At 38.2% G+C, this 25,999-nt stretch overlaps 1 protein-coding gene and 1 pseudogene across 3 annotated transcripts in view; one reads left to right on the forward strand and one right to left on the reverse strand.

The window, feature by feature from the left end:
- dnt (tyrosine-protein kinase Dnt) overlaps positions 1-25,999 on the reverse strand; it is a 221,560-nt gene that overhangs the window by 24,112 nt on the left and 171,449 nt on the right. The window contains exon 1 of one of the 3 annotated variants that reach the window (XM_070106751.1): positions 11,135-11,466. The exons of the other annotated variants lie outside the window; for them this stretch is intronic. Within the exon in view, the coding sequence (XP_069962852.1) occupies positions 11,135-11,339 (205 nt within the window). The 5' untranslated portion in view covers positions 11,340-11,466. Of the gene's footprint in view, positions 1-11,134; positions 11,467-25,999 lie in introns of those variants that run through there. 3 annotated transcript variants of the gene reach the window in all.
- LOC138856433 (uncharacterized) lies at positions 6,121-7,618 on the forward strand (annotated as a pseudogene).

Below are 25,999 nucleotides of genomic sequence, written 5' to 3' on the forward strand. Positions count from 1 at the left end.
CAGCCAGTAAAGCCATCGCACTTAATAAAGGAAAGTAATTTCCGCAAAACACGTTGAGAGGCAGCGGCAATGGGGTAAAGTGTGCCACCTCGTACTTCTATGTACCTCTCGCTTTTTCCCTTATTCATTTCTCACCCTACTTTTCAATACTACATAGCTAAGTTTTTTATTACGTTTTTAATCTGCTTTAATCCTATATTGTCACCCCCGAAAAGGTGCGAACCGTTCTGGCTGGAAAGCTGCTAAATTCAAAAACAAGTCGGCGCAGTGTGAACAACGAAAAACGCGCATCAAAGCAATTCAAAAAGGAGAGAAACCAACGCAGGATAGCAGATAGTAATAGCAATTGACATGCGAGCGTAAAAGCAAAAGTAGGGACGGAGTAAGTTTGGTTATCACCAAAAATGCCACAATGATGATGAGCAAACGCAGACAAGATCTTAAAATGTTTTTGCACTTTTTGCAAATCTACACCTATGCCACCACCTTCAACTGTATCGCATCAGAATTACAACAGCAATAAAAGCAAGAAACAGCAAAACAATCAGACCGGCAGGCTTTTCGGCGAAGGCGGGCGTAGCAGCTGGTGCTATACGTATGCGCACTGTGTTGTTTAGCGGGAGCGAAAGGTGAAAAGATAACATCATCATCAGCATAAAATCAAAAACAGCTTTGACGGCTGTGGGGATGGTGGTGAAGGGGGAGTGCAAATCACATACCAAGCAAGTTTTCGACATTACTAACAGTATTAGTTTTGATGTCAACAGCATTTGTATTGACGCGCATGACACATCCTACGACAAGCGTGCATTATTACAGCTGGGGCATAGGGAATTCAAACGCTACCACCTAAGACACACAAAAGATTGACAAAGAGTATGCGGTGACGAAGGAGGAAAATTATTCATGTAACATTATTGCTGTGTAGTGCTCTTTCATCTCCAAACTGTAACAGCAAATTAAATTTTGAGCAAGGATGTGTACAGATTGACCTGATCTGTAGTTCAGAACAAAATTTAGTACTTACCGAGGAGCGAGCTCTATTAAAAATAGTATCTACCATATTTGACTACTATCAATATAATTTTTTTGCAAAAGAACTTTAGATATCACCTAAACAGATTTAAAGCATTTATTAAACAAAAAAAATTTATAACAGGTCCTCGACCCGCGTCGATGCAACATATGTGTATACATATATTACTGTATTATCCTCACTACAAATTATTTCCTACAGTCGGCTCAGTCGAGGGATCGACCAGCACTAAGACATTTTTGCTTTATTATAATACAAAAGAATATTTAATCTGTAAACCTCTACACTTGTCTCTAAACGTTGGCAATCCCTATGACAGTTTCACTAATCTGTAAGTGCGAGGACCGATGTGTCAACGATTTTTTATACTCTCGCAGCATGTTGCTACAGAGTATAATCGTTTTGTATCTTCTAAAACTAATCGATTAGATATAGTATAAATGATCAGGATGATGAGACAAGTTGAAATCCGAGTGACTGTCTGTTTGTATGTTTGTCCGTCTGTGAAACGATAACTTGAGCAAAAATTCAGATATTTTGATTAAACTTATTCCCTGTCAATCGCAGAACTGAATTAAGACACAAAACTGTAACATGTGGGCTGAAAATTTTTAAAAAGTGGACGGGGGGGCAACTTCTAAATGGTTTAATTTACATATTCATCTTAAACACCGCTACAACTAAATCAACCAAACTCGCTGAGAAGAAAACCTTTTAGCATTTCTTCATACGCTTTGGATAAAATCAGATAATATTCACGCTAACACTACGATAACTCACTCATAAATGCATCCATAAGCATTGAACTTCACAAACAAAATGGCAGGGAACAGATTTATAGGAGCAGGAGTAAAAATTGGATAATGGGCGTGGCACCGCTCACCTTTAGGTAAAATCCTATAACTCAGGAGCTACTTAACCAATTCCAACCAAATTTGGCGTGTGAAGTAACCCAAACATTTCTATTATACGCTGTGAAACCAGTTGGCAACCACTCCTACGTCCCATACAGTAAACTTTTAAATTCCATCTTATTCTTTCACTTCTAAAAACCAAATATCAATGAAATTATGAGTAAAAAATTTGCCCTCATAGTGCCCTCAAGGTATGGAATCTTAGTCGAAATCGTGTTATAACATTTCAAGAACACAGACACCCCAGTGCATAACATATGGATGATTTTTTCCGAACATATGGTTCAATCTGTGAGTTCTAGTATTGAAACTGATGATGATTACTGATGAATATTTTTGTGATGACAGCATGCACTTGTGCTTCGGGTGCCAAAAATCAGGCCATGTTGACTCCGGTGGCGAATGAGTGCCACCAATGTTTGTACGTTCGTATACATTTACCAAGATGAAAGGCACAATACAAGTTAAAAATAAATCGTCAAAGTAAAGTGCGAACGAAAGCAGTGCTAGAAATTAATCGCTATCTTTGAAGCCGATTATGGCCTAGTTAGCACTTTCATTTACATCCATTCATACATGTAGGAGAATATGTATGTTTTCGAATCTAAGTTTGTACTAGAAAACTTTGACATATTAAAAAATCTGGAAGGCTCAAGAGGTGAGCAGAGAAAGAGAGAGAACGCAAGAGAACTACAAAGATTAGATTTACTAGGCAGAGCTCCAGAGAAGGACGCTCTCCCGAAAGTAGTTGTATATAGGCGAATTAAGTCCGGGTGTAAGCGAACATTTCATATTCTTGCAAGAGTCAAAACCAGCTAAATACCTTCAGGTGTTGGTAATATTTAAAAATGTAGCGAAAGGGTTCTACTTCATTGTTCGACGAAATCGTGAATGATTTATAATCAAATTTGTATATTTATAACTTAATTATAGGCCATAGCCTCCCTTAGTTTTATCGCTATATTTTACTTCCCATCAGCGAAAATTATACTAAAATCATTGAGGGAGAGAAATAGAAGGGCTGATTGCATTAGTTTTTGACGTTGCTTAGGTATACTTGAGAATTTATTTTCAAGCAATTTTAAAAACATATAAATATAAACATATATGGAGTAAAGTTTCAAAAGCGTGAACATCAGGTATATGGGGGTTAAGACAAGTTTTCGCCAGATTTTATCAATTTTTGGCACAAAGATACACTGTTCTTAGCAAAACAATCAATTTCATTCAAATAACATTGGCCGGTATATGTGGTAAAAAGTCAACTGGAAGTTCGAAAATCTTTATATTAGGTCTATGGAGGCTAAGGGTAGTACTGCCACAAAGGTATAATATTATCAAAGAAACATTTTCCCCGAATTTCAATAATATATCTTACAGATTGACCGATATTTTTAGAAAAAAGTCAGCCATACGCACTGAGGTCCTCATATTTGGCGTATGGGTTCTTCAAAAGTTATAGTCCGATTTTGACAATTTTTGAGCGTAGGATGAAACACCTTGAGGGTATTATTTGTGCAAAGTTTTATTCCGATACAAAGATTGGTTCTTGAGTTGTATACTGGAAAGTTAAGGAATCATATGGAATCATCAATTTTTTCAGTGTCAAAAGGAGTGCTTAAGGATTTGTCCTGATGAAATCTTATTGATTTAACTTAAGTGGTTCGGGAGATATATATAGAGGGCGGGCCCAGGCCCTTTTTTATAAAAACCCACAGGTGCCCGTATCAAATTAATGCAATCCCCTGTATCAAATTAAAGTTTTCTATCTCAACTAAGAGCTTAGTTATGGTATTTTTTATGTTTTCAATTAACGCCCACAAAGCGTGGCAGTATTCCAAATACGCTCATTTGCGAGTTCCTCCTTACACAAGTGTACAATGTTTCATTACGATATCTCAATTTTTACTCAAGTTACAGCTTGAATGGGTGGACATACACTTAACCGTTCTTCAACTCATTTTGTAATCCAGTTCATTTATATATATATAACCCTATATATAATATAACTCGATTATTTTTAGGCGATACTAGCAACCGTTAGGTGAACAAAATTATTACAGTCTGTAGCAACATGTTGCAAGAGTATAAATATAGTTTATGGATTCAAAAATATGAGCCTATCATTTCTCTATGTAAAAATATAATGAACATCAGTTTTAGCCTAAAGTAGGACCAATCCAATTTAAGAATAAACTCGAGATTCCAACATATATAGTTTCTATTTTTTTTTATGTAGACCTGAACTTTTTTGATACATTTTGTATTACACCAGACGGTAACGGATTTGTGTTTTCCCTAATAATATGTATACTTGAGATCATAATGTTAAGCGCTTAAACAAAAATGTGAAGATCAACGATCACGTTCAAATATATCCAAACGACTTTTCAATGTAACAAAACTCTGACATTTTACTTTAAAATTTAGGTATAAAATTTACTAAAGCGGTAACATAACAATTTCTTTCCATTTTTGAAATGTAGGCTTAAAACTATATGTTAATAGATCGAAATTTTAAATTCCGAGTGGAATGAATTAAGCAGACAACCCAACTCTCTGATGATTGGCTTTTCGTCCTTGGTCAAAATAATTTTATTAATTAAATAATTTCTGACGAGGTAGTTCCTTATAGTCTTACTCTACAGTTTTATTTACCTTATTCATTTATGATAGGAGGTGTTTTTTATGATGTTACCTTAAGCTGCATTGTCGAAAGCAACCGTCCTACTTATGCCCCCATACTTATATTTATGTATGATAAGAATAACCAAAACTATTTTATATTTTTATAGATAAATATTTAGTAAATTTGACTCAAAATCACCGTTTAATTTGCATTTAAATTCTTCAGCTATTATATTTATTTATTTTCTAAGAAAATCATAAACTGTCAAAACTAGGATTTCATTTCCCCGTACGCGCATTATATAAAAATCACGTTTCACAATGTTGAATTCCAAATTACGCATAATGTACGTGCAGAAAGCGTGCGTTAACTAATAAAAAAATAAAAATGTTTCAGTTCGTTGACATCATTGCGATGTAGAATAAGGAGGTAAACAGTTAATTTTATAAATTTATGCTAAGCCATGCCCTGTGCATAATACAGCCATCAGCGAGGATCATAAGATAACAATGCCAGAACCAATAAAAAATCGTTTATTGTTGGCAATGACAATAGCAGCAATAACAACCGGCAACAGAAAAACCAGCGAATAAACGAATAGAATGTCGTAAGAAAAGACAGTGAGGAAGGAAACAAAATTGTAAGTAAGCGGCGTCATAATTGCAATGAAATGAGGGGTATGGACGCTGACGGTAGTACTAAATTGAATTGTTACACAAACTACTGGCGCGTTGATGGCTGTACAAACAGAAAAAATAGAGACTGTATATGTTGACAGCAATAACAGTGATGAAAACGACGGTGGCACTAAAACAACAATGGAAAATAAACTAAGAGCGAAAGCATAAAAAGTGAAAGAATCAGAAATACAACGAGCAAAGAATATTGCCAAGAAATGAATTATACGTTAAAGCAAAATAGCATAAAAAGATACCGCTAAATATAACAACAAGGTAGTTGCATCCGATGGATGAAAAACACAATGCAAAGTTATAAAGGAGGAAGGAATATTGAAGTTAAGAAAAAACTAAAGTATTTACATTGTTTCTGTTAACTAGCTCAACTGAAGATCTGTGAAAATAAATTGCCTAAACATGAAATAGTGCAAATTAGTTTAAAAAAAGGGTTTATAAATGTTTTCTGAAATGGAAGATAGAGATTTTACTATTTTTGGGAGTTAAAAAGATCAAAAAAATATTTTTAATTGAATTTGATATAAAACTAGTAACATTTAAAGCCCTTAATATAATTCTAAATAACCAAGACAATTTAATGATTCTTATCTTATTAACGCCATAACGCAGGAAACTCAGAAATTGATTTGATAATTACACGATGGCATTACCTAATATACATAGATAAAGGGTGCATTTGTATACCATACATTAATATATTATATATCTGTCCATACATTTATTTAAATGAGTTTCTTGTGAAAATGATATACCAATTATGAATGGTAAATTAAAAAAAAATTATTGAAAGTATTGACTGTTGCTTTTTACGCATTTTGACCACCTTTCTGGTAATTTGCGGATACCATGCCAATGGAAATGTTTGCCGAAAAGCAAACCAATCAGGCACCCAATTTTCGACTACTGCGTAGGAAACGAAGTGCTGCTCAGCCAATACGTATTCCAACTATGAAAACAAATGGTAATCGGAGGGGACCAAATCAGGTGAATGCGATGGGTGGGGTAGCAGCTTCAGCCAAGTACCTTGATTGTATCCTGAACCCATTTTGCTTTGTGTCCATTCTTATCGGTTTTCGATCAATGTTGTCTGTAGCGATTAGTATCAACAGTTTCTCCAGAAAGTAGCAGCGCCGGAGGCAGCCAGGCCCAAACCCTGTAGTCAAAACACGACTGAGAAGCGGGGGGAGATGCCAAAGGGGCTGCTGCTGGAAGTGCATCTGCCAGAGAGTGGCCCGCTTTCAATATTCAGGACCCGACAAAGGCAAGGTATGCGGAGAGACGACGCGCCGCATACCTATTGAGGTTAGGGGAGTTGCAGCCGCCAACCAAGGAGGAGCTGACCAAGGAGCTCTTAGTATCAATTGAATGCGCGAGGGCGGTCATACCTAATTTTAAACTGGAACCTCCAGTAAAGGCAGCAAAGCGACAGAGGTCAGCTGAAGAGGCTAAGCCGTCAGCCAAACGACCGAAAACCAAGGGCGTGACGCCCGCAAAATCATTTGCAGAAGTGGCCCGGGACCGAATTGTCATTGGCGTTCTGGATGAGGGGGACCCCGAAGGAAGAATCCCCAGAGCCCAATGGAAATGGGTGAAGGCTGCGCTGACAAATGTGGCGCTGGAAGTGCTACTTAGCAATCCAGGTCCGCCACCGTCATGCACAGATGCCGGCTGGTACCAGGGCCAGATTAAAATGATTGCATGCGATGACGAGAGATCGGTCGCACTATACAAAGCAGCTATAGCCAAGGTAGGGGAGGTGTACCCGGGCGCAAAACTAATAGCAGTGGATAAAAAAGATACACCATCCAGACCAAGGGCAAGGGTATGGATCCCGGCTACAACATCACAGCCGGATCAGATAATGCAGCTCATTAGAGCCTGCAACCCGAGTCTGCCCACGGAGGGGTGGAAGTTCGTACAGGCGTTTGACGAAAGCATAGCAGAATCTGGCGTGGAGACCAAAAGGGCCACGATGCAGATTCTGCTATTACTAACAAAAGAATCCATCGAACCGCTGGCGAAAAGTGGCGGGGAGATAAACTACGGATTCACGAAAGTGAGGATTACACCGTACAAGTCGGACGCCGATGCTGCAGACCATCTAGCATCGGAAAGCGAGACATGCGAAGTAGAGGAAGATCCGGTGGAGTCCTCAAGCGATATAGAGAGCATAGAGCAAGGTGAGTGTTCTTCCGAGTCTGAACTTGCTGCCAGACTCGTAAACTTGTATACTGAGAGAGAGCTGTTAAGCGACTCTCAGGAAGACGCAGAAACAACACTAGTTAATGCGTCTCCTACAAATTAATCTTCATCACAGCAAACTAGCTTCAGCAGCCCTAATTAACCGCATGGCAGAAGAACAGCCTGAATTTGTCCTCATTCAGGAGCCATGGGTTACTGGAGGGCGTATTTGCGGACTGAGGACACCGAGCTATAATTTATTTATGGCTAATAGTCAAGGTAAAATCAGAGCCTGCATAATGGCAAAGAAAAACCTTAACGTTTTTATATTACATCATTACAGCAACAACGACACAGTAGCAGTAAGCTGGGAAACGAGCATATGCAGTTATCGGCTGGTGTCGTGCTATATGCCGTACGAGGAAGAGCTGGTGCCCCCTCTGATGGTAAAAGAGGTGGTAAGGGATAGCGAGGCATCCAAGTGCATGATAATACTTGGATGCGACTCAAACGCACATCACACAGTCTGGGGCAGCTCAGATGTCAACGACAGAGGTGAGTGTCTCTTCAAATACCTACTAGGCACTAAGCTATTGCTGTGTAATAAGGGAAGTACGCCAACATTCATTACAAGAAACCGACAAGAAGTACTGGATATCACACTTGTGTTGGAAGTACTATTTGACAGGGTAACCCAATGGAGAGTCCTCGAAGAACATTCATTTTCGGATCACCGATATATTGAATGTACATTAGAAGAAAGGGCCGATAGAGGCATGAACTTCAGGAATCATAGGAAAACGAACTGGCAGGTGCACATGCAAGAGCTGGAAAAACGTATCCCTATGATTCCGCCGTTTCAGCCCAAAAGTAAGGAGGATCTCGACATCCTCGTTTATCAATTCACTGAATCTTGCCGGCAAGCACTAGAAGTGGCTTGTCCAATAACACGAAGTAGAGGTAGAATTAGGCCTGGTGGCCTCTCGAACTTAAAAAGTTACAGAAAGAATGCAGAAAGCAGTTCAACTTAGCAAAGCAATCCCAAGGCGAGTCAGTCTGGGATCATTACTACAACCTCCTTAGGTCATACAAGAATGAAGTTAGGAGAGCAAAAAGAAATTCTTGGAAATCTACTACTAATGGATACCCACTTCCCAGGTAGCTCTGAAAGCCATATTGTTGAATATACTCAAGACAGTGGAGCAGAAATAGACTCCACTCTTATAAACACAGTGACAGAAAGCAACGTAAGCTGGGCAATAAATGGCTTCAAGCCTTTCAAGTCGCCGGGACCAGATGGTCTATTCCCGGCTCAATTACAGCAGTCGCAGAATTACATAAAGGATTGACTTGTTACCATTCTTAAGGGGGCACTGCAATTAAACTATTTACCTTCGCTTTGGAGGGAAGTCAAGGTAATATACATACCTAAGGCAGGCAAAAGCTCGCATACAAATCCAAAGGACTTCAGACCTATTAGTCTCTCCTCGTTCCTTCTAAAAACGTTGGAGAGGCTAATAGAATTACATATAAGAAACAAACTAACACCAGACAAGTTGACTAGTTCACAACATGCGTATTCTAAAGGTAAATCCACAGAAACAGCGCTGATCTCTGTGGTTACGGAGATTGAAAAATCTCTAGAAGTTAAAGAATACACTCTAATCGCCTTCTTAGATATAGAAGGAGCCTTCAATAACATCCAGCCTAGGGCCATACTGAGTGCGCTTAAGGATCTGGGCATCTCTGAACCTCTCAGGAAATTAATTGAACAGATGCTCGCGAGCAGGTCATTAATTTCAATGCTGAGAGCGTCAACGATGCGCAGATCCGTCCAAAGGGGTACACCCCAAGGAGGCGTGCTATCTCCACTTCTCTGGATCCTGACAATGAACAAGTTGCTGTGGGATCTAGAGAAGAAGGGGGTACATGTTGTGGCCTACGCTGACGATGTGGCAGTATCAGTTAGAGGTAAATTCCCTAATACTCTCGCAAACCTTATGCAAACGATCCTGGACGATATAAACCATTGGGCTGTATCGTGTGGATTAAACTTAAATGCTGGTAAGACAGAGCTAGTATTGTTTACCAGGAAACATAACACTCCAGTAGTTACGGCACCAGTACTAAATGGTTGCGAACTAACTTTCATGGAAACAAAACTTGGATGCTAGGGTTAAGAAAGCAGCCACAGCACTCTACACTTGTAAAAGGATGGTGGGCCCCAAATGGGGCTAACGCCTCGGATAGCTTATTGGCTCTATACCGCAGTTGTCAGACCAATCATGACATACGGTATATTGGTATGGTGGCCAATAATGGAGAAGAAATACGCGGTGAGGCGTATGGAAAGTATACAAAGAGCAGCCAGTATATGCATTAACGGAGCTCTTAGAACAACGCCTAGCCAGGCACTAAACGTCATTCTACATTTATTGCCAACAGACCTGTTCTGTAAGCAAGTGGCAGCAAAGTCTGCTCTCAGACTAAGGGAATCCTCCCAATTAGTCGCCTGCAACAAGTGGCATTCTAGAATACTTAGATCGTTCCCGTTTCTACCCAAAATCACGGATTTCTGTAGTCCAATAGAATTGAAGCTAAATTCCGTCCACAATGTTGCCTTCCCCACCAGAGAGGAGTGGGAAAGGGACGAGGTGGACAGGAACCCAGGAATTAGCGTCTACACGGATGGATCCAAACTAGATAATCGAGTGGGAGGTGGTGTCTTTTGCACAACTTTAGACACCAAAATAGCCTTCCGCTTACCAGACCACTGCAGTGGTTTCCAGGCGGAGATCACAGCAATCAAAGAAAGCCTCGTCGTATTGACAAAAAGTGTCACAACAAGGAACATATATATTTATACGGATAGCCAAGCGGTCACTCAAGTCTCCTATGGTCTCATCAAAAATAGTGAAAGAATGTCTTAATCTATTAGAAGATCTAACATCCTACTTCACGATAAACCTGCAATGGGTTCCAGGGCATAGTGATATCCCTGGAAACTGCGAAGCAGATGAACTAGCCAGAACAGGCACCGAGTTACAATTAACCCTGAAAAAGGGGATATTTTTATGCCCCTGGCAACTTGTAAGCACTTAATCAACGAACATGCTATAAATATAGCAGAGTCTCGGTGGAGACAATCCATAACCTGCTCCACTAGCAGACTAACGTGGCAGGAATGGAGCAAGAGTCGTCCAAACCGACTATTAAAAATCAAAAGGAATGATATAAGAACTCTGATTGGGGTACAAACAGGTCCCTGTCTAATTGGTAGACATGCCAGCAGGCTAGGTGTAACCTTCCAACGATTATTGTAGAAGCTGCCAAGAAGTAGAAGAAGAGGAGACAGTAAAACATCTTCTATGCGAATGTAAAGCTCTATGCAGGAAAAGAATCGCAACTATCCGTCGTGGATTCCTTGACGACGTATCAGAAGTTGCTAATATAAAATTATTTATACTGATGAGCTTCATCAGAAGCACAGGTTGGTTCAGAGAGGAGACGATAGAGTGAGGGAACAGTAGTCCCGGTGGTATCACAATGGGCCTCCCATAGGCCTAGGTGCGTCGTTAGACAGCCACTCTACCTACCTACCTACCTTCTCCAGGTTTTAGAAGCTCATGATATACCACACCCTTCTGATCCCACCAAACACAGAACATTGCCTACTTACCGAATCGATCTTTTTTTGCAGTCGATGTTGATGGTTCTCCCGGATTAACCCATGCTTTTCTCCATTTAGGATTCTTAAAATAATTGCATTTTTCATCGCCAGAGACAATTCGATGCAAAACTGATTTTCTTTCATCTCTTTGAAGCAAAATTTCATAAGTGCTTTTTCGGTTATCCATTTGTCTTTCATTTAATTCATGTAACATCCATTTCCATACTTTTGGATCTTTCCCATTTTCAAACGGTCTGAAATTGTTTGTTGTGCAACATTTAACATGGCTGCCATTTGCGTTTGACTCAAAGTATCATCTTCATCAAATATTGCTTGCAGTTCGGCTCCTTCAAACTTTTTCTTTCTTTCTCACATTAAAATCATTATCTCTGAACCGTTGAAGCCATCTTTTGCATATTGATTCTGATAGAGCATGATCACAATATGTATCGGCCATCATTCAATGCGACTCTGCAGTACTTTTCTTCAAATGGAGACAAAAAATTAATGCTTTACGCAAATCATCACTTTCCGGTACAAAATTTGACATTTTCAACACAATGAAAAAATATGATGTTGTTTGTTCAATGACTGAAAGGTTATTGAATATATTTGACAGATGTAATGCCAACCAAAAAAAAAATAATAATAATAAAGGTTCGTTTACAACAAATGTTCCCTATCAACACATTTGTATCTTAACGCTCACTTCATACCGGTACACCTGGTACATTGACGGATAAATTGATTAAAAACTGTGGATACCTAGGTATCAAGGTGAATTATCGATTTGGTTTTAGAGAAACGGTCAAGTGAAAGCGGCAGTAAATAAATAAAAAATAAGTAGATTTAAACTGCCAAAGGAAACCAAACTATCAAAAGAGACACACTGTCATTTGAAAGAAAGGACGGATCATTTCCCCCGAAATTTATATCCGTAACAGGATTGAAGGTCTAAATTAATACATTTTATGTTTCAACTAACATGTTTGCAATCTTACATGTAATAACACGTATTAAGTTTTCAAATCGCATTACGCATTGTTTCTGAGCGCTGCGGGAATTTCAGTAAACAGTCGGCTTCTACTAAACAACACTCAAATACTTTATTTCATCGTACACACCCAGAGATTGATATCAATTTGGTGGTCTATAACAAGGATCCGGCTTAATGCATTGGAAATCCCTAAAATGGGTACCGCAACCGTGAGACAAATAAAATAATACAATACAAAATTAAATGCTTCAAAGCTAACGCACAAAGATTCGCAGTGTCAAAAGTATCATTAAGTAGTGAAGTTGAAATTCAAGTCGCTCGAAAAGAATGTCACGGGTCGAACTTACCGACATTGAAAAGCCGAATATCCATGACAAGCAAAAGATAAATAACAACTTCTGCTGCTAGCAATAGAGTCGGCATTGAAAAGTGTCAAATTTTTCCATATTCTCAGTCTTCGTAAGCCAAGCTCCAGCGGCCTGAAGGGTGGAAACCGGGATTGCCTCTATTATCGATTTAATGGACTGCTTTAATTCAGTCTGATTTCTGGGTTTTGTTTTGCACACCTCTTGCTTGACATAACCCCATAAAATAGTCTGGTGCAGTCAGGTCAGGTGACCTTGTGGGCGTGGAAAGTGAAGTTTCTTGATATTAATTTGTTTTCAAATTTTCGTTGGAGCTTCGCAATAATCGGTCTGGCTATGTATGCATTTGTTCCATCCTGCAGGAACCAAGCACTATTGAAAGCGATACGTCTACGTTTCTACCAGTTCTGGGTAAAAAAACGCATTCAACATCTTAAAATAAAGGTGCCCATTGACCGTTTTCTTCAAAAAGTATGGCACACCACTCAGTGACTTGTTCTGGGTGAAGTTTCGAATCCTAGATTATTAATGGATTTGATTGACTCTATATACGGCAATTTTGATTGTTTTCATTTCCGTTTGGATCAAGATGGGCCTCAGAAGACATAAACAGGCAATTTATCAAGTTATTGTCTTCTTCCACTATTTCAGTAATTTTTTGTCAAAGGTCCAAGCGAAATGCAAATCTAGAGAGTTGAACCGGCTTGTTATTTGAACTTTGTACGGAAACAGGTTTAAGTCATCATGAATTATCCTTGTAATGACCGTCTACTCAAAGTTGCGCCGATAAGTTGCAAGTTGAAACTCTTGGATTTGCCTGAGTTGAAGATACAAAAGCCGCGATTGTTTCTTGAACACGAACATACGGATTTTGATGGTACGGTCTTTTTGTGATACTTCTAGATTCGGCAAACATGATTACCAACCTCAAAATGGTCTATCTACTCGGGGGAGCGCCGCTAAAATCCCGTCTGAATTCCTTTTGGATGGATATGACGGACTGCAAATCATGGTACCGCTGTATTATATATAGATAGTCCGCGACACTAAGTGAAAGACGCTTACAAAAGAACCCTCCGCCGAAACGTAAATAAAAATTTCTAATCAAATGAGTAAAAAGCAAAAATCACAATAGAGCAAAAGAAAATTTTCAATTCATTCTTGTTTGCTCAAATTTTATTCATTCACAGTTGTGCCCATTACACGAAGGAAACAAATAAAAAAAATTCAATTCAATTGTCGGAGTGTTGCTGAAAAACGGTGCAGAAAAAAGACAGAAATTAAGTAAATTGATGCCTTTATTGCTTCAGAAATACTTTCTCAGTTTCTTTTACATGTCCATTCCGTCGTGTTTGAGAAAACGCATTTATGTGTGTGTGTGATTTTTCTATTAAAATGTTCATTGGTGGTTTTAGTCCTCCTTACACCTTTCTCACTAATTTAGCCAAAACAAAAGAGTAGTTACATGCGTACATAAAGACGAATGAAATTCCTCGTATCTGTAACTGGAGACAGTGGTATAATTAAGGGAACAACAAGGACAGTAGCCTTACGAATACGCGACAGGCAACTGAGAAGGTCTTTTATTATATTATATTTAAGCGATTAGGCATTTTACAATGAACACGGCTTGAATGCCACACATACACACTCATACAAGTAGATTTATGTCTGAATAGCATTGAGCCTGAATGATTAAAAATACAATGCATTGGACATAAGGTCTGATTTAAATGTCACGCAAATACCTTAAGAAGGATTCTTGTCAGATTAAAAACAAAAACAACATAGCACATAGAGACTCCCACTTCACAATATGTACATTTAAAACCACCAGTAGCTAAAAGGAAAGAGAGTTCCCATGGCCGGATCTACGTAATTGGAACAATTAATTTTGAGAGTCAGCCAGGCTATTGACCCCAACAGCAATGTTGGGCAACATTTGATTCTTAACAAAAAAAAAAAAAAACACAAAACACAAAAGGTTTCAAGAAATGAAAGACAGAAAAGAGCAGATTTCTGGAGAGCTGAAACGCCTACAGCGTACTTTAGTTGTGGAAGAAGGGATTCGCCAATCTTCTCAATGAAAATAGCAGTTAATTAAACGAAAAAGATTACTAGATCCAAATTTTAATGGAAATAGGGGTTAATTAAACGGGGAAATCCCAATTGGAAACAATAAATTTGATATTTTATTTTTTGATTATGCTAAAGCATTTTATAAGAAAATGAAATTGATACTTATGAATAGAGGAAATTACTGGGTTTTGGAATGGTGAACTTGGCTAAAATCACCTAAGTGGTCACATTAGTCGAACCTCAAATCAATATGAGTAGCAAAACAAAGTTATAACTACATAGCATAATGTTATAACTAAAGTATAATGTAGTGACAATAGACATATTCATTACATGAGATCCAAATACAGGAACTTCAGAAACGACATGAATTATATTTGGAGGGAAACTTTCATCTTATATTTTCTGGGTTAAGTACGCATGGCAAGGTCATAAAACATATATATTTTCTTAAACCTTAACCATTGAATTGAATATTCTACTATACAATTTAAAAAAAATTAAGAAGAGCCGCATGGGAAGAGTTCCGTAGTTTTTAAAGACAAAAGGGACTACAAAGCACGAATATATATATAATATGAGATTTTTTAAATTTTATTTTTTTGGAATCCACAAAAGGAACGTAGGTAAAAAAACACACGTAAAGAGTTAAGAAAGCGCGACAACTCTAAAGACAAATATATTAAATACGAATAAGAAATACAAATCAAAGTCTTAAGGTTTTTAAATTTTTATACTCTTGCAACATGTTGCTACAGGATATAATAGTTTTGCTCACCTAACGGTTGTTTGTATCACCTAAAACTAATCGAGAACCATATGTAGTAATATATGTATATTACAATATATATATAAATGATCAGAATGGCGAGACGAGTCGAATTCCGAGTGACTGTCGCTCTGTCCCTCTGTAAGCGATAACTTCAGTAAAAACTGAGAAACTTGCTACACATGTTCCTTAGCACCCAAAGAGGGCTGGTATTGCAGAAAACCTATAAAGGGCCATAGATAAGCTCCACCAGGTTGTTACTTAGTACAATCATTTGCATTAAGGAGAGGCATCAGCGGGTAACATTTTTTTTTAAATGGGCCTAGCCCTGCCCTGTAATAAGTTTAATGTACATATCTCCTAAACCATTCAATCTATAATAACCGAATTCGCTCGGACGACAAATATTTTTGGCATCCCTACCCACCCTGTTAAAATGGGTGAATTCGGATTATAATCCCGCTCACTCTCCGTAAAACGGTTTTATTAAAAACTACTAAAAGTGCGATTAATTAATAAATAATTGTGCCAAAGAAATAAAATTTTACACCCGAGATTGTAAAATTCAGCTTAATAGGAGCCGGTGTCAAAGAAAGATATGCGTGGCACCGCCCACATTTAGGTAAAAACCCATATCAAGGGACCTACTCAACCGACTTCAACCACATTAAGTAAGGCGAAATCAGACAAAATCCACGACTACTTCCCATATAACACAATTTTAAATTCGATCTGATTCTTTTAATTTCCAAAAATTATTCAAATTGGACAAAACTAATCAAGCCCCAAATACCGAATATGTGGAACCCAGTTCTTAGTGCGAATTTTTTATCGAAAATATCAGTCAGTTACAGATTGTAAGATATTCACGACATCACATTGCAAACGCGGGCTAAACCCTACGAGATTCATTAAAAGAATGTAAACATTGAGAAGGTCTACAGAAAACCCCGCGGTGGTATATTTCTATCCCTTATGGATATCCCACAATAAAAATTTATTTTGCGACAGATAATAGCTAATTTTTGAAGCGATTTTAATAAACACAGCAGTAATCCTTATCCAATTAAATACTTTAAATACATTGTTAATTTAATATACACTGGCCAAAGAAAGTATTCGACATATGCATTTTTCTATTTATTTTTGAAATATTCCTTAACATAAACTAATAAAAGATCAAAAAATCAGGGTTTTTTGAAGCAATAATTTACTTAGTTTGTAACTTGATGGCTTTTATGATAATAAAAACAACAAAACTAAGATAAGAAGTCGGTTGAAAATCATCCAAGGTGTGGTCGACCTAAGGTCTTTTGTAAAACAGACGAACGATGGTTGGTTCGCCAGGTCAAAAAAGAACCAAAAACAAATGCCACGGTTCTCTCCAAAAATGTTAAAGAAAGCCTAAATATAGATGTGACACCCCAAACCATTCGAAATTATTTGAAAATTAATGACTACAGTGGAAGAGTTGCGCGGAAAAAGCCACATATCTCTAAAAAAAATAGATTGGAAAGATTAAGCTTTGCAAAAACGTACATAAACAAGCCCGCTGAATTTTGGAGAATTGTGATCTTTGCAGATGAGAGCAAATTTAATCTTTTTGGATGTGATGGCAGAGTAATTGTGTACAGGAATCCCACTACAGAGCTGGAAGAGCGAAATACAATGGCAACTGTGAAACACGGAGGTGGAGGCGTTATGATTTGGGGGTGTATGTCGGCAGCAGGAGTTGGAAAAATGGAACCAATTCGCCAAATCATGGACCACATGCAATATATTGGTATTTTGAAGAGAAACTTGCGAACTAGTGCAGAAAATCTCGGAATCGGAGCGACTTTCCAGTTTTACCAAGATAACGACCCGAAGCATTCCGAATTAAATACAAAGCTTTGGCTTTTATACAATTGCCCTGGAGTAATTAAAACGCCTGCTCAAAGTCCAGATCTAAATCCCATAGAGCATCTAGTGGTCCGATTACGCCCATCTGCAATACCAACCGTTTCACGGTACCAAGAATCATGTCTACCAAGTTTCATAAAGATATCTCAATTTTTACTCAAGTTAGAGCTTGCACGGACGGACGGACAGACAGTCACCCGGATTTCAACTCGTCTCTTCATCCTGATCATTTATATATACATAACCCTATATCTAACTCGATTAATTTTAGGTGATACAAACAACCGTTAGGTGAACAAAACTATTATACTCTGTAGCAACATGTTGCCAGAGTATAAAAAAGAACTGAATATAATAGGTATCTTTCTTTTCAACGGCGAAAACAAGGTACTGCAGTTGATGGTTCCCCGGAGTAAAAAAACGGATGCTCTTGGCAGAGTCTACGTGATTCTTCCCAACAACAGCGAATGCTTCTATCTGAGCATATTGTAAACGGCCCGACATCATTCGCATAAGAAGAACAGTATAAGGTGTTGTGTACAATACTTGTCAAGCAGCATGGGAAAATACATTAGAAGCAGCTGTTTGTAGTTCAGCTATATCATTTAGATATTTATTTGCCGTCATAGTAGCATTTTGTCAAGTAGCTGATTCTGTTAATATATGGAATAAATTTCAAGAAAATATGGCTATGATATTCTGATTCGGCGGCGGCGAGATTTAAACTCAGATGATGTACAATTACTTTCGGGTAAATCGATTAAGGATTTTGGGCTTCCGATGCCAGCTAACTAACAGTGCCGAATACACAAGAGAAACATCATATGAGCAAACGATACTTTTACAAGATAAAGCTCAAGATGAGCCACGATTAAACATCGATCAGAAAACAGTATTCACAGCATTACTATCAACAATTGAATGGAACATTGTTTTTCCCTTTTTAATCAATCTGCTTTTAAAAAAAGTGAGATCTACCAGAAAAATTGCGTTAGATGTTGCGTCATCCGGCATTGCCAATACGCTTTTGAAAGGAGGCCGAACCGTACATTCTACATTCAAGCTTCCGCTGAAAATCGCCACCGATGATTATAACCGCATTTGTAGTGTTTCTAAACAGAGCAATACAGGAAAATTGATGCGTGAATGCTCACTATTGCCATGTCAAACAAGACGTCTGTGGAGTCGCTGGATAGGACAATGCGCGATTTGCGCAACAAAAATTCACCTATGGGTCGATGTTCTGTTCCCAGGAGATTTCAGTCAAATCCTACCAGTTGTGACTCGAGGAACATGTGCTGGCGAAATAAATGATTCCCTAAAAAGATCCAGCCTTTCGCCACATGCCAATAAAACTAATATGAGGGTTTCGTCATCTTCACGTGAGAACAGGCTATTTCCAAGATGCTGCTAAAAGTTGGCAATGTAGAGTTAATACAAAGGGAGGGAAGGATTAACATAGAAAACCTTTGCATTTTGATAGACAACATCCAAGAGTTAGTCAACAATGTCTATCCTGACATTAATAACATAAGTTATATGACAATATCTTGGTTTAAAGAAAGATCGATTCTGTCACCAACTAATGAACAAGTAGATAAAGTAAAAAACTTGAAAATATACTACTCGGTCGATACTGTTTTCGATTTAAAAGAAGTTGTTCATTTTCAGAATTTCTAAACTCTTTGAACCCGTCTGGACTCCCCTCCTCCCTCCTGAAAACTTTCATAATAGAGTGTACAATACTCACAGGATGTGATACCGAAGAAGATGTATTGATTCCCCGAATCCCTCAGATATAATCGGATTTACCCTTTCAATTTAAACGTTTACAGTTTCAGGTAAATACATCTTTTGCAATGTTGTGTTTTTTCACATGGCCAACTGTATGTCGCTCTTTCAAGAGTAAACTCTAGAGAAAAAATGTTTGTACTGTCTAATGACAAGAAATCTGTGAACGTTGTTTATAAAGACATTCTGTAATATATGTATTAATTGTTGTAAAAATATAATAAATAGGTAAAAATATAAAAAGTAAATAAGTAACAAGTAAGGAAGGGCTAAGTTCGGATGTAACCGAACATTTTATACTCTCGCAAAGTCAAATGGTATACTCGTTTGAGATTTCTTTGTGGATTGACTGATATTTTCGGTAGAAGGTCAACTATAGGCACTGGGGTCCACATATTTAGTACTTAGGGGTTTGAACAGTTTTGGTTCGATTTAGACAATTTTTGGCCGCAGGGTGGCATACTTTAATTGCATTATTCACGCAAAGTTTTACCCCGATATAGTCATTTTTACCTGCTTTGCATAGTCGAAAGTGAAAGAATCAGATGGCATTGAAAAAGGTGTTACATGGGAAGTAAGCGTGATTGTAGTCCGATTTCGCCCATTTTCGCACTATGACATAGAAACATGAAAAGAACGATATGCACCGAATTTGGCTGAAATCGGTTGAGCAGATCTCAAGATATGGGTTTTCACCTAAAAGTGGGCTGTGCCACGCTCACTGACTAATTTTGAACGCGGTTCCTATAAAGCCAATTTATACCATCTCAGAGATAAGATTTAATGTCTCTGGCGTGTTTAGTGCTTGATTTATCGCGCTTTTAGTAGTTTTTAACAGTATCGTTATATGGGGAGTGGGCGGAGTTGCCACCCGATTTCAACTATTTTCACACCGTCAATAGAAGTGCTAAAAACATTTGCTTCTAGTGAATTTTGTTATTATAGCATTAGCGGTTTAGGAGATATGCACATTAAACCTATTAGAGGCGGGACCACGCCCACTTTTTAAAAAAAGTTTTAACTGCAGATGCCCCTCCGTAATGTGATCCTGTGTACCAAATAACAGTCTTGTATTTTATTGCGGAGCTTAGTTATGGCAAGTTATTTGTTTTTGATTAATGGCGTTTTGTGGGCGTGGCAGTGGTCCGATTACGCCCATCTGCAATACCAACCGTCTCACGGTACCAAGAAACATGTCTACCAAGTTTCATAAAGATATCTCAATTTTTACTCAAGTTAGAGCTTGCACGGACGGACGGACGGACAGACAGTCACCCGGATTTCAACTCGTCTCTTCATCCTGATCATTTATATATACATAACCCTATATCTAACTCGATTAGTTTTAGGTGATACAAACAACCGTTAGGTGAACAAAACTATTATACTCTGTAGCAACAGGTTGCGAGAGTATAAAAATGTAGTGTATGAATTTAGATATTCCAAATGTAGCAGGAAATCTTTTTGATATAGAGAAAAGAGAATTGTTTTACTCCAAATTTAAAGTTGCGGGCTACGGGCAGTAATGAATTAATCAAAACTACTGGATCAATTTCAATAATTTTTTATGTGAGTGACATAGGCTATATATTTTATACCCCTGCGAAGCCGGAGCGGGCCGCTATATAAACAACGTTCACAGTTTTTCTGTAGTGTATCAGCATTGCACCGCGCGAAGCCAGGATGGGTCTCTAGTTAGGTATAAAGGAACGATTTTTAAACTTTCGGCTGACTTTATTCCACAAATACCGGCGAATATGTAAGTTATCTTAATAAAATTGAGAAAGCGTGGTTTTCTAATAACGGTGCATCTTTATGCCTAAAATAAATTAAATCGGGTTAAAACTTGCTCTTTATCCCATACAACTAATACCAGGATTTTCAATAATCTACTTAAATTTACTCCTCTTAACCAAGTAAAAGTAATTTTTTCAATAGTTAATGTCAAACTGTCATGTTATTTTTGTTCCGTGTTGTTTGGCATTTTATCATGGAAAGACTTACGCTTGAACAACGTTTAACATTCGTTCAACTTTATTACGAATATTTACGTTATGTAAAGAATGTGTTTTGCGCGCTTCGGTCAACCTATGGTCAACATAGTCGGCCTACTGAACGTACCGGTCGCAACACCATCTCCCATCTTGAGACCCAGCATTCATTATTGGATAATATTCGACCGACCAGAGGTCCTGCTTGTAGTGAAGAAAATATAGCGGCCGTAGCTGAGTGTGTACACGTAGACCGTGGAGTCGATTAGGCGCCATTCGCAGCAACTCGGACTGACGTATGGAACGACTTAGCGCATTTTATGTCGAAATTTTAAATTGAAAGCGTACCAAAATATAAATGTGCAAGAAGTGAAGCCGGTCGACCCTCCCAAGCGACATCGCTTTTCTCTTAAAAAGTTCCAAGAAGATCCGACGTTTTTCAGCCAAATTTTGTTCAGCGATGAGGCCTATTTCTGTCACAATGGGTATATAAACAAGCTAAATTGCCGCATTCGGGACGAAGAGTAACCTGAAGAGATTCAAGAGCTGACACTTCATCCAGAAAAAACAACGGTTTAATAACCGACTATTTGGTGCCTGAAATTGAAGCTCGTGATCTCGGCGACATTTGGTTTCAACAGGACGGCGCAACTTCCCTCACATCGTATCAATCAATGGATTTTTTGAGAGAACACTTCGGCATTTTCACGTTTTGGGCCGGTCGAATGACCACCAAAATCGTGTGATATCCCACCGTTAGACCTTTTCCTGTGGAGATATGTAAAGTCTATGCGGACAATCCCGCTTCGATTTAGGCCTTGAAGCAAAACATCACGAGTGGCATTCGCCAGTTAACAGTTGAAATGCTCGAATTAGTCATCGAAAATTGGGCTCAACGAATGGACCATCTGAGATGAAGCCGCGGCCAACATTTCAAACAGATAATCTTCAACAAATAAATGCCAAAGAATGTTCTTACGAATGGTAATAAACATTCCACATAAAGTTTGAATTATGGTGTATTAATTAACAACCGTTAGGTGAACAAAACTATTATACTCTGTAGCAACATGTTGCAAGAGTATAAAAATTATTAAGATGATTCGTCGAGTTGAAATCCGGGTGACTGTCTGTTCACAAAACGCCATAAAACGAAAACCTATTAAGCTAAAAAACTGTAATTTGGTACAGGAAACCAAAGTGGCGAGGGACACTTTTAGGCTAAATTTTTTTAAAGTGAACGTGGAACCTAATTGGTTTAATGTACATATCTTTCAAATCGCTGAAGCTAAATCACCCGAACTTTGTAGAAAGAAGCCCTTTTAGGGCCTCTTCAGAGACTGTGAAAGTGGGTAAACTCAAATAATAATCGCGCTAATTTACCATATAACGGATATGCTGAAAACTTTTAAAAATACGATAACTCATTGAATAAATGCCCCACAAGCATTAAATTTCACAATCAAGATGTTATTGAAGAGCTATTTCGAAGCAAGTGTAAACATTGGACAAAGAGAGTGCCATCGCTCACCTTTAAGTGAAATCCAATATCTGTGTGAGGTTATCCAAATATTCTTACTATGAAAATAGGCGAAATCGGATGACAACCACGCCTACTTCACTTATAAGAAACTTTTCAATTCCACCTAACCCAGACTCCAAATATGTGGAATCCAGTTCATCTGCCTGATTTTTACCGAACATATCGGCCAATCTGCGGGGTCTAGTATTGAAATGTAGTGTATTTTTGTGATGACAGCATGTCTTTTAACCAAAAATGGATAAAACGAGTCAATACTTCCCTTAGCTTAAGTATATCTAATATAAATATTTTGGAACTACTGGTTGACAGTATACCGTATCTGTCGGTCAATATGTAAGAAATCTTACCGAAATTCTGAAATAATCTCTATCTAATAACATTGTATCCTCTTGCCTAAAATGCACGAAATCAGGGAAATACTTTCCTAATATAGGGATTTTCAAGCATCCGCTTGACTTTATACCTGATATGTTGGTCAGTCTGCGAGGTTCCTTAATGGAATTCAGAAAGCATGTATTTCTGGTAATGATATGTGGTAATATCAAAGCTGGATAAAATCAGGTAAAAAAATTCCCTAGCCCCGTATACCTTATATAATATAAGAATTTCAAACTTATATTTGGCTTTCTACCGTATATCTCGATCAATATGTAAGATATCTTAGCAAAATTAAATGAACGTATAATATTGTATATACTATAGTTTAATACCAAAAATGTGCAGTATCGATCCAGGAATTACTCCAATTTCCATATATTAAATTTAGTTTTTATTGAGTTTTCATTACATATATATCTTTTGAGATAATTAGGTATCGGCTGAAAACGTGTTTATTCGCGCTAAAAGTTTGTCTTTGACAGTTTTTCGATTGATTTACTCAGTTCGTTGTGAGCGCTCGTCAAAGATGGACACCAACAAAGAGAAAATTCGCTATATTTTACAATTTTTCTTCGATCAAAGCGAAAAAGCAGCCAAAGCGGCTGAAAACATTAATTTAGTTTATGGGCCCGATACTGTAAACGAACGTGTAGCACAAAGGTGATTTGCTAGGTTCCGTTCCGGGAGGCCTGTCGTCGAAAATTGCGATAAAATCGTGGAAATAGTCTAAACAGACCGTCACGTGAACACTTATTTAATTGCTGAGGAACTAAAGATAATCCAGAAAACCGTTTGGAACCATTTTCATAACCTTGGATTCAAAAAAGAGCTCGATCTTTGGGTGTCACACGAACTAACGCGAAAAACATGATGGACCGAATTTCCATCTGCGAATCGGTGCTGAATCGCAACAAAATCGACCCGTTTCTAAAGGGGATTGTGACTGGCGATGAAAAATGGGTCACTTACGACAACATCGAGCGCAAACAGCGGCCCAAAAGATGGCCAAGACCGGATTGACGGCCAGGAAGGTTTTGCTGTGTGGTTGGTGGGATTCGCAAGGAATCATCTACTACGAGCTGCTCCCCTATGACCAAACGCTCAACTCGGCCCTCTACTGCCAACAACTGGACCACTTGAAGGCAGCACTCATCCAAAAGAGGCCATCTTTGATCCGAATTGTGTTCCATCAGGACAACGCCAGGCCACACACGTCTTTGGTGATTCGCCAGAAGCTCCTGGAGCTCGGATGCGAGGTTCTAATGCACCCACCTTATAGTCCGGACCTGGCACCAAGTGATTACCATCTTTTCCTGTCCATGGCGAACGCGCTTAATGGTGAGAAGTTGGCCTCAAGAGAGGCCTGTAAAAATTGGCTCTCTGAGTTTTTTGGCAATAGGGACGCAGTCTTCTACGAGAGGGGTATAATGAAGTTGGCTTCTCGTTAGCAACAAGTTTACGAACAAAACGGCGCATATTTGACTTAAATCGGACAAATGTACACAAAGTTATCATCTTTTGAAAAATCAATAAAAAACCGAACGAAATTTTTACTTTACCTAATATAATGTTGAATTCTTTCGAAACTGTTTGTTTATTTGCGTACCAAATTTACCGGGATTTATATTTGATTCAAACTTTACAATAAAGGGATCCGTTTTTCTTAACCACAACTTTATGTAAAATAACAATAATAAAGTTTATACAAATTAATATACAGTTAATGTAAATATGTAGACGAGAGGAGCGTTGAGAATCCAATTACGCCAAACGACTTTTGGATGCTGGGGATCAGAATCGGAGGTAAGGGTGTCCAATAGTTTTCAGCGAATTGAAAAGAAGTTGCGCGCAGTATCACTACCAAGTCGAATGCGGTGAAAAAACTGCGCATACCATCCCTTTTGTTAGCTGGTGATGTACACACGCGGTGTTGTGGGGTGTTGTATTGTCCTGTGTGGTGTCATCTGGTGTGGTGTATTGGTGAATATGTGGTTGGCATTATTAGGGTGCGCTAGTTGACTAAGGCTTAGCTCATTTAAACATTGTTTTTAATATAAAGATTTCGCAACACCTGAAGGTATTTTCCCGGCTCTGATCCTTACTAGTTTCGAGAGTAAATAATGTTCGGTGACACCCGAACTTAGCCTTCCTTACTTGTTTAATACTTGCTCGTAAAAACTTTGCATAACGTTCTTCGAATGTCATACTGTACCATTGTTTTTAATAAAGAGATTTTAAATGTGACGTCACAAAAACGTTACAAAAACATGCATGTTTTGTACGAATTAACCACTTAAAAGACACACCACAACGAAGTTCCTTAATTAATGCCCATGTGTGTATATCATATCATAGGTCATATACTCATTTAGATTCATTACATTTTGCTTTGGGTCCAAAATATTTGTATTAAAATGTATAAGTATTGTCCCGATTTTACCAATTTTTTAAACAATGACACAATATTTTCAAAAAGAGACGATATCATCATTTTTTTCGATCTTTACATATGGACTATATATTGCGGTATAATATTAACAGGAAGTTTGAATATTTATACTTTGGCAACATGATGCTACAGAGAATAGTTTTGTTCACCTAACGGTTGTTTGTACACCGAAAACTAATCGAGATAGATATGAAGTTATGTGTATATAACTGATCAGCATGACGAGACGAGTTGTCCGTCTGTCCGCCCGTTCGAGCTGTAAGTACTTGAGTAAAAATTAAGACATCGTAATGAAACTTCTAACTAGATCAGGCAGGGGTAACCTGTGGGTAAAAAGTTTGAAAAAATGGGCGTGGTCCCGCTCCCTGAAAGGTTTAGTGCACATATCTCCCAAACCTCTTAAGTTAAATCAAAAGGGTTTCCTCAGGACAAATGCCGTGAGCACTCCTACCAATGACCATGACCAAACATTTTCAAAATCTGACAACTGCTCAAATCTCCATTTACCGAATATGTGGACCCCAGTGCCTAAAGCGAAAATATCGGTCAATCTGTGAGCTTTGTTATTGAAATTCGTAGCATTACCTAACCAAATACCTAACATAAGTTC

This window comes from Bactrocera oleae, chromosome 3, assembly GCF_042242935.1.
Source record: "Bactrocera oleae isolate idBacOlea1 chromosome 3, idBacOlea1, whole genome shotgun sequence".
In the NCBI taxonomy this organism is placed as follows: Eukaryota; Metazoa; Arthropoda; class Insecta; order Diptera; family Tephritidae; genus Bactrocera; species Bactrocera oleae.